Genomic DNA, 9,042 nt, shown 5'->3' on the forward strand with positions numbered 1-9,042 from the left:
TTTAAATGTATTTGGCTAAGGTGTATGTAAACTTCCGACTTCAACTGTACATGTGGGTAGAGTTAAAGTGACTATGCATAAATAATAAACAGAGTAGAAGCAGCGTAAAAGGGGGGTGGATAGCCATGATTAGCTGTTCAGGAGTCTTATGGCTTGGGGATAGAAGCTTTTAAGAACCCTTTTGGACCTAGACTTGGCGCTCCGGTACCACTTGCCGTGCGGTAGCAGAGAGAACAGTCTATGACTAGGGTGGCTGGAGTCTTTGATAGTTTTTAGGGCCTTCCTCTGATACCGCCTGGTATAGAGGTCCTGGATGGCAGGAAGCTTGGCCCCAGTGATGTACTGTATCTTTTCAGTCTCCTGAGGGGGAATAGGCTTTGTCGTGCCCTCTTCACGACTGTCTTGGTGTGTTTGGACCATGATAGTTTGTTGGTGATGTGGACACCAAGGAACTTGAAGCTCTCAACCTGTTCCACTACAGCCCCGTCGATGAGAATGGGGGAGTGCTCAGTCCTCTTTTTTGTCCTATAGTCCACAATCATCTCCTTTGTCTTGATCACATTGAGGGAGAGGTTGTTATCCTGGCACCACACGACCAGGTCTCTGACCTCCTCCCTATAGGCTGTCTCATCACTGTCGGTGATCAGGCCTACCACTGTTGTGTTGTCGGCAAACTTAATGATGGTGTTGGAGTCGTGCCTGGCCATGCAGTCATGGGTGAACAGGGAGTACAGGAGGGGACTGAGCACGCACCCCTGAGGGGCCCCCGTGTTGAGGATCAGCGTGGCAGATGTGTTGTTACCCTTACCATCTGGAGGCGGCCCGTCAGGAAGTCCAGGATCCAGTTGCAGAGGGAGGTGTTTAGTCCCAGGGTCCTTAGCTTAGTGATGAGCTTTGAGGGCACTATGGTGTTGAACGCTGAGCTGTAGTCAATGAATAGCATTCTCACGAAGCTGTTCCTCTTGTCCAGGTGGGAAAGGGCAGTGTGGACTGCAATGGAGATTGCATCATCTGTGGATCTGTTGGGGCGGTATGCAAATTGGAGTGGGTCTAGGGTTTCTGGGATAATGGTGTTGATGTGAGCCATGACCAGCCTTTCAAAGCACTTCATAGCTACAGACTTTGAGTGCTACGGGTCGGTAGTCATTTAGGCAGGTTATCTTAGTGTTCTTGGGCACAGGGACTATGGTGGTCTGCTTGAAACATGTTGGTATTACAGACTCAGTCAGGTTCATGTTGAAAATGTCAGTGAAGACACTTGCCAGTTGGTCAGCGCATGCTCGGAGTACACGTCCTGGTAATCCGTCTGGCCCTGCGGCCCTTGTGAACGTTGACCTGCTTAAAAGTCTTACTCACATCGGCTACAGAGTGTCACACCCTGGCTCTGGGACTCATTATGTTGAGCCAGGGTGTGTTCATTCTATGTGTATATTTCTATGTTGGTAATTCTGTTGTGTTTAATTCTATGTTTGCCTGAGTGACTCCCAATCAGAGGCAACGAGTGTCAGCTGTTGGCTGGTTGTCTCTGATTGGGAGCCATATTTAAACTGTCTGTTTTCCCTTTGTGTTTGTGGGTTTTTGTTCCGTGTTCGGTCATTGATACCGTTGGACGTCACGAGTCGTTTCTTGTTTTGGTATTGTGTTTAAACTTTAACTAATTAAAGTATGTTTGTTCATCACGCTGCGCCTTGGTCTGTTCCATATGACGATCGTGACAGAAAAACCCCCCATGCAACGACCAAGCAGCGTGTCCAGGGGCAGCTCTTGGGCTGGACATGGGAGGAAGCGCCGGGAGAAGAGACGGTGGAGGCGCGCCGTAGAGAGGAGCAACGGCGTGATCAGGGTCGTCGTCGGGCGGTCGAGAGGCAACCCCAGAAAATCTTTAGGGGGGGGGCACACGGCATGGACGACGGGGCTGACGGAGGCAAAAAAGGGGCGGATTCTGGAGGCCACCAGGTTACGGATACACCGCCCTGTACGTCCTGTGCGGATGCCTCACACAGAGTGTGTGAGGGTAGGCATTCAGCCAGGACGGGTTGTGGCCGCTCTTCACTCCAGGGCTCCTATCCATCTCCACAGCCCGGTTCGGCCTGTCCCTGCTCCACGCACCAAGCCTACGGTGTGCGTCGCCAGCCCAGTCCGGCCAGTCCCTGCTCCATGCACCAAGCCTACGGTGTGCGTCGCCAGCCCGGTCCGGCCTGTCCCTGCTCCACGCACCAAGCCTACGGTGTGCGTCGCCAGCCCAGTCCGGCCAGTCCCTGCTCCACGCACCAAGCCTACGGTGTGCGTCGACAGCCCAGCCCGGCCTATCCCTGCTCCACGCACCAAGTATACGGTGCGCGTCGCCAGCCCGGCCCGGCCTGTTCCTGCCACTCGCACCAAGTATACGGTGCGCGTCGCCAGCCCGGCCCGGCCTTTTACTGCCACTCGCACCAAGTATACGGTGCGCGTCGCCAGCCGGCCCGGCCTGTTCCTGCCACTGCGCACCAAGTATACGGTGCGCGTCGCCAGCCCGGCCCGGCCTGTTCCTGCCACTCGCACCAAGTATACGGTGCGCATCGCCAGCCCGGCCCGGCCTGTTCCTGCCACTCGCACCAAGTATACGGTGCGCGTCGCCAGCCCGGCCCGGCCTGTTCCTGCCACTCGCACCAAGTCTACGGTGCGCGTCGCCAGCCCGGCCCGGCCTGTTCCTGCCACTCGCACCAAGCCAGGGGTGCGAGTCGTCAGCCTGGTAAGGCCCGTCCCTCCTCCACGCACCAAGCCAGGGGTGCGAGTCGTCAGCCTGGTAAGGCCAGTCCCTGCTCCACGCACCAAGCCAGGGGTGCGCGTCGTCAGCCTGGTAAGGCCCGTTCCTCCTCCACGCACCAAGCCAGGGGTGCGCGTCGTCAGTCCAGCACAACCCGTGCCTGGGTCACCGGTGCCTGGTAAGGTACCGGTCAACTGCTCCACTATGGAGCTGAAGCTAACCGCTCCTGCTAAGTCCAGTTCGGCTCCAGCCGGCGGGGCCAGACTGGACCAGGGGCGCTATGGGGGGTGTATTGGAGGGTGGTGGTCAAGGCCGGAGCCAGAACCGCCGCCGAGGAGGTATGCCCGCCCAGCCCTCCCCTGTTTTGTTTAGTTGAGGCGCGGTCGCAGTCCGCGCCTTTAGGAGTACTGTCACACCCTGGCTCTGGGACTCATTATGTTGAGCCAGGGTGTGTTCATTCTATGTGTGTATTTCTATGTTGGTAATTCTGTTGTGTTTAATTCTATGTTTGCCTGAGTGACTCCCAATCAGAGGCAACGAGTGTCAGCTGTTGGCTGGTTGTCTCTGATTGGGAGCCATATTTAAACTGTCTGTTTTCCCTTTGTGTTTGTGGGTTTTTGTTCCGTGTTCGGTCATTGATACCGTTGGACGTCACGAGTCGTTTCTTGTTTTGGTATTGTGTTTAAACTTTAACTAATTAAAGTATGTTTGTTCATCACGCTGCGCCTTGGTCTGTTCCATATGACGATCGTGACACAGAGAGCTTGATCACATAGTCATCTGGAACAACTGATGCTCTCATGCATGCTTTAGTGTTGCTTGCCTCGAAGCGAGCATAGAAGTGATTTAGCTCGTCTGGTAGGCTTGTGTCTCTGGGCAGCTCGTGGCTGTGCATACAGGTGTGCCAAGCTATGGGTCTGAATACTTATGAAAATGTGATGTTTCAGTTGTATATTTTTATAAATGTTCTAACGTTTCTAAATACCTGTTTTTGCTTTGTCATTATAGGGTATTGTATGTAGATTGATGAGGGGAAAAAGTATTTATATAAATCTTTTTTTTATACAAATATTATAAAAAATAAAGTACAATGACAAGTGGGGCGCCACCCCTAACGCCCTAAGTGGAGGCCCGCTGCTGATAATCAGTAGAATTCTGTGTTTACACATGCAAAAGTGTTTGCTTTATATAAAAACGCTTTATCTGCCTTCCCAATGAAAACTAGTTTGTTTCTGGACGATGCACCATGCTTCCTTGTTGACAACATCACCGAGCGGCGCAGATTACTTTTCGATTTGAGAAGGGCGCTCCTCCCTCACTGCTTTTACCTTCTCACGTCACGAGCCATAGACTGGTGCCCCGCAGCTCAGCATAATCGAATCCGCCCTATTGCTTTGATTGTTTTGCCAGCTATTTGCTATGAGGGGGAACTGCCCCAATGAAATCGCAGGACTTCATAGCATAAATTATAACAGCACAAAGTAAATGGACCATCCTGGGGGGCTCAAATGTGTGTCCATTCAGTCAGAACTTCTGGGTCTGCTCTAGTCTCCTCCCAATGAGTCTCTCGCGCCCGTTCTTACTATACCTCAGTGCTCGCGCCAGATGGCTTACTTCCGCAGGTGAGACTAGAGCTGTGTTCGAATACTCATACTAACCGCACTAACCATACCATTTGTGACGTAAATGGAGTATGTCGTATGCTTATGGGTCATAGTATGAATATAGTTAGTATGCCAAAAGTTCCTTGATGTCGTACTACATTCGCCAAAATTCGAAGTATAGAAGCATTGGACACTTTTTCGGTGCTTTTAGGGCCCATAAAGCAATTCTCCAGTAAATGGGCTTGGCTTCACAACATTTTCAGATTTGAAGAAAATTGTGGAAATTATGCAGTTGAAGTCCGACGAAATATGCTATCTAACTAACTACGCAACGTTTATTGACTTCATTATTCACGTCATTCTTAGCTAAGTGGTATAGTCATTGTGCGTTCTCAATGGACATTGTTAATGAAGTCATAAGATGTCTAGCTAGTAATTTGTCATGCTAACAAGCTAGCAAGAAGTTGCATATCAACAGCAACAACTTCCGGTAGACAGGCAAAGCGCTAGTACACTCAACTGAAAGAATACCATTTGTTTATAGTATACTAAAATGAACTAATAGTATATAGTATGTAGTATATACTCATTAAGTATGTAGTATAAGGTGAATGCAACAATTTGTAAGTCGCTCTGGATAAGAGTGTCTGCTAAATGACGTAAATGTAAATGTATACAGTATGTTAGTATGGGTATTCAAACACAGCTTAGATCTGCTCTATCAGGTACTTTTGCCACTAAAGCAAAAAGCTAATTGTAATGAAATTGTAAATAAATAATCATAACAGTCATGGGAGCCTGGGACCTGATAAACCAGACAACTACTTCCAAACTAATATCTGACTAACTCTGAAATATTAAGTTATTTCAGAATGAAAGTTACCTGGCTTGCGCATCGTGCTTTGTGACATTATGTTAGCTAGATATCCTGGTGCACTTGTTCTTTTGTGAGCTGGCTGCTCGTTCCAAATAGTTTAATCTAATCTGTTCAATAGGCAGCATGTGCAGCAGTGGTCATTCAATTTTTGACATGCAAAAGTGAAATATGTGTATTTATGCTGTTGTTCAAATGCACAGATCACTTTATATACTGAACAAAAATATAAACGCAACATGCAACAATTTAAAAGATTTTACTGATTTTGTCACGCCCTGGCTCTGGGGACTCTTGTATGTTGAGCCAGGGTGTTCGTTTCTTTGTGTAGTGTCTATGTTTTGTTTCCTATGTTCTGTTCTAGGTTATGTGTTTCTATGTTGGCCGGGGTGGTTCTCAATCAGAGGCAACGAGAATCAGCTGTTGCTTGTTGTCTCTGATTGGGAACCATACTTAGGCAGCCTTTTGTGCACTTGTGATTCGTGGGATCTTGTTCCGTGTAGGTTTGTGTATGACCGAGGACTTCACGTTTCGTTTTGTTGTTTTGTTATTTGTATCGTGTTGCTAAGTACACTATTAAAGAGATGTACGCATATCACGCTGCGCCTTGGTCCACTCATTATGACGATCGTGACAGATTTACAGTTCATATAAGGAAATCAGTCAATTACAATAAATTCATTAATTAATCTATGGATTTCACATGGCTGGGAATACAGATATGCATCTGTTGGTCACAGATACCTTAAAAAAATGGTAGGGGCATGGGATCAGAAAACCAGTCAGTATTTGGTGTGACCACCATTTGCCTCATGCAGCGCGACACATCTCCTTCGCAGAGAGTTGATCAGGCCGTTGATTGTGGCCTGTGGAATGTTGTCCCACTCATCTTCAATGGCTATGCGAAGTTGCTGGATATTGGCGGGAACTGGAACACGCTGTCGTACACGTCGATCCAGAGCATCCCAAACATGCTCAATGAGTGACATGTCTGGTGAATGTGCAGGCCATGGAAGAACTGGGACATTTTTCAGCTTGCAGGAATTGTGTACAGATCCTTGCAACATGAGGCCATGCATTATCATGCTGAAACATGAGGTGATGGCGGCGGATGAATGGCACGACAATGGGCCTCAGGATCTCGTCACGGTATCTCTGTGGATTCAAATTGCCATCGATAAAATGCAATTGTGTTCGTTGTCCGTAGCTTTTGCCTGCCCATACCATAACCTCGCCGCCACCATGGGGCACTCTAATCACAACATTGACATCAGCAAACCGCTCACCCACACGACGCCATACCATACACATTGTCTGGTTGTACGTACTGCCAAATTCTCTAAAACGACATTGGAGGTGTTTTATGGTAGATAAATGAACATTCAATTCTCTGGCAACAGCTCTGGTGGACATTCCTGCAGTCAGCATGCCAAAATCTATGGCATTGTGTTGTATGACATAACTGCACATTTTAGTGGCCTTTTATTGTCCCCAGCACAAGGTGCACCAGTGTAATGATCATGCTGTTTAATCAGCTTCTTGATATGCCACACCTGTCAGGTGGATGGATTATCTTGGCAAAGGCTTCCCCTCCAGGACCAAGGTGATCTGAGAATGGTGTAGGCTAGAGTAACAGGATGCCATAATACATTCTTCTATATTCTTCTGACCTTATTAATTAATGTAGTGTGATCCATTTATTTGGACGTTTTGGAACTGTCTATTAGATCACCCGAAGACCTATGCCAGTTTACCAAATTATTTTATCATATTAGATTTTTGATTTTACCAAGTTCTGTCACATAGCTATGGATTAACGGCACATTTCTCTAATTGGCTCTAACATTTCCTTGCCCTGTACTTCAAACTTGACTCTTGACTCAACTTGACCCTGGCAAACAAACAGATTTGTTGATTGGAAAGACCCTACTAGCCAGAGGAAAACAGGAAGATCCTTAATAAGCTGTAGCTCTTCAAAGACTGAAAGTATGTTTGTGTTGTTTAAGAAATAGTAAACTAATGCTGCATTGTGTAGAATCATTTTTTAAAATTGTATTTACTTAATCAGACAAGGCAAACAAAAGCTTAAAAATGATGGTTTGCTGCCATCCTCTAGGGCAAATGGCTGTCTAGTTGTATCTTTTTACTATGTATTACTACTAAGGACCATTACTTTTGCTCTAATTCTAACCATTACTATACTTAATTCATTTTGAAAATGTTCAAACATTGCACTTGTGTAAAAGTTTAGTACATTTTAATACAATTGATGTTTCACAATGACAAATTAATAAAAACAAAGACATATTTTATTCTAATGAACAATGCACAGTAAACAATAAAAAGTAAGCATGAAAGTAATAATAATTATATTGAATTTTCCTATTTACATATTTCCAGTGAATAAAACAATTTTTTTCTCAGTTATCTTCCCTGCCAGGATGGCAGTCCCAAAAATTCTGTCCCAGTGGCTGAAGAAAGGTGCATAGTTACTGTTGGGTTTCTGGTGGTGCATGTCATGCGCTGGTGCTCCTCCTAACAGACCAAATGGTACCAGGTGGTTAAGACCCCATGGCAGGTCATAGCCTATGTGGTCCTCCACTGACATCCAGATACTAAAGATGGTGACGCACCAGATGGTAAAAGGGTGGCATTTCAACAGGATGGGGTCCAGGTTGCTCCAGAATCCCACTGTTATCAGTTCTGGAATGCTGATTTGCTGGGTGGACCAGGAGAAGGGTGCCATGTATTCATGGTGGATGGCATGGATCCACCGATACAGTTGTGGATGCTTGTGGTGCACGAAGTGCCACATAAAGTACTGGGTGTCAAAAAGAAGAAGGGCAGCCAGTCCATCAATGAGCACCTCTACCACAGTTGGAGCACTGGTAGGCAGCACCGCTGAAGGCATAAAGCAGGTCTGAATCAGCACAGCAGGCAGAACAAAGATCAAGTGGTTATATACAGCCCTTCCGAAGCTCTTTGCCATCATCCTAATGGTTGTACGTCTCTCTTGCTGGATCTTGTAGCGGTGAATGGAGGGGACCTTATCTCCCAGGAGGTCTAGTACAGCAAAGGGGAGACTGGAGAAGAAGTAACTGGAGAAGCAGAGTATGACAGGGAAGAAGGGAGAGGAGATGAGGGAGTAGTGGTTGAAAAGGAAATAGTCCCATAGAGGCTGCAAAAGCCTGTCTGAGGATCTGGAAAAGGTATGAAGCTGCAAAGTAAACTGAACCTTGGTGATGTTCAACATCCTGGTGACTCTGGATGCCTGTGGTTGTAATGTGCAGAGAAGAAGACATTCTCCCTTTATATAGTGCTTAGCTAAGGCCATTGCTCTCACGTCAATGAGACAGCAGATTGTTCCCTAACAAGAGCCAATTTCAACAATAAGTCCTTTTCCGGAAGATTAACAAAATCCACCAGAACACACAAAGATTTCAACACTGAACAGTTTAAGTTGGTTCCTGGGTCGTTCCACCAATTGAGTACCTTTTGGGTAGTGTAACTTAAATATATATATTTCACCTAATTTTAACATTCTGTCATAAAGAACAAATGTTCAAATTAATAAAAAACAAATTTTCCCATCTCAAGAGGTTAAATAAATAAAAATACTATAGTAAGTGTCAAATAAAGTAACAGGATTGACAACTTAATCTTAAATCAGCCATAAATCCCCTTGTGACAGGGGAAATGGAAGTTTATTGTGTGCAACAAGGAGGGGGAATTGAATGCAAGGTTCACAAAATAAATGTTATTGTTAGAAAATGTCTACCCTGTCTATCTATGGGTAACAGGGTTGACTTGTTATGCTC

The 9,042-nt window shown here is 46.4% G+C and overlaps 1 protein-coding gene across 1 annotated transcript; it reads right to left on the reverse strand.

The window, feature by feature from the left end:
• Positions 1-7,610: 7,610 nt before the first annotated feature.
• On the reverse strand, positions 7,611-8,477 carry LOC121577452 (cholesterol 25-hydroxylase-like protein 1, member 1). The gene has a single exon (XM_041891206.1). The coding sequence runs from the start codon at positions 8,475-8,477 to the stop codon at positions 7,611-7,613; it is 867 nt and encodes a 288-aa protein (XP_041747140.1).
• Positions 8,478-9,042: the final 565 nt, after the last annotated feature.

Source organism: Coregonus clupeaformis, chromosome 11, assembly GCF_020615455.1.
Source record: "Coregonus clupeaformis isolate EN_2021a chromosome 11, ASM2061545v1, whole genome shotgun sequence".
Lineage (NCBI taxonomy): Eukaryota > Metazoa > Chordata > Actinopteri > Salmoniformes > Salmonidae > Coregonus > Coregonus clupeaformis.

What these genes read in the sequence shown, in the direction of transcription:
- LOC121577452 (XM_041891206.1), bottom strand. Translation starts at nt 8,477, where the DNA reads ATGTTGAACATCACCAAGGTTCAGTTTACTTTGCAGCTTCATACCTTT.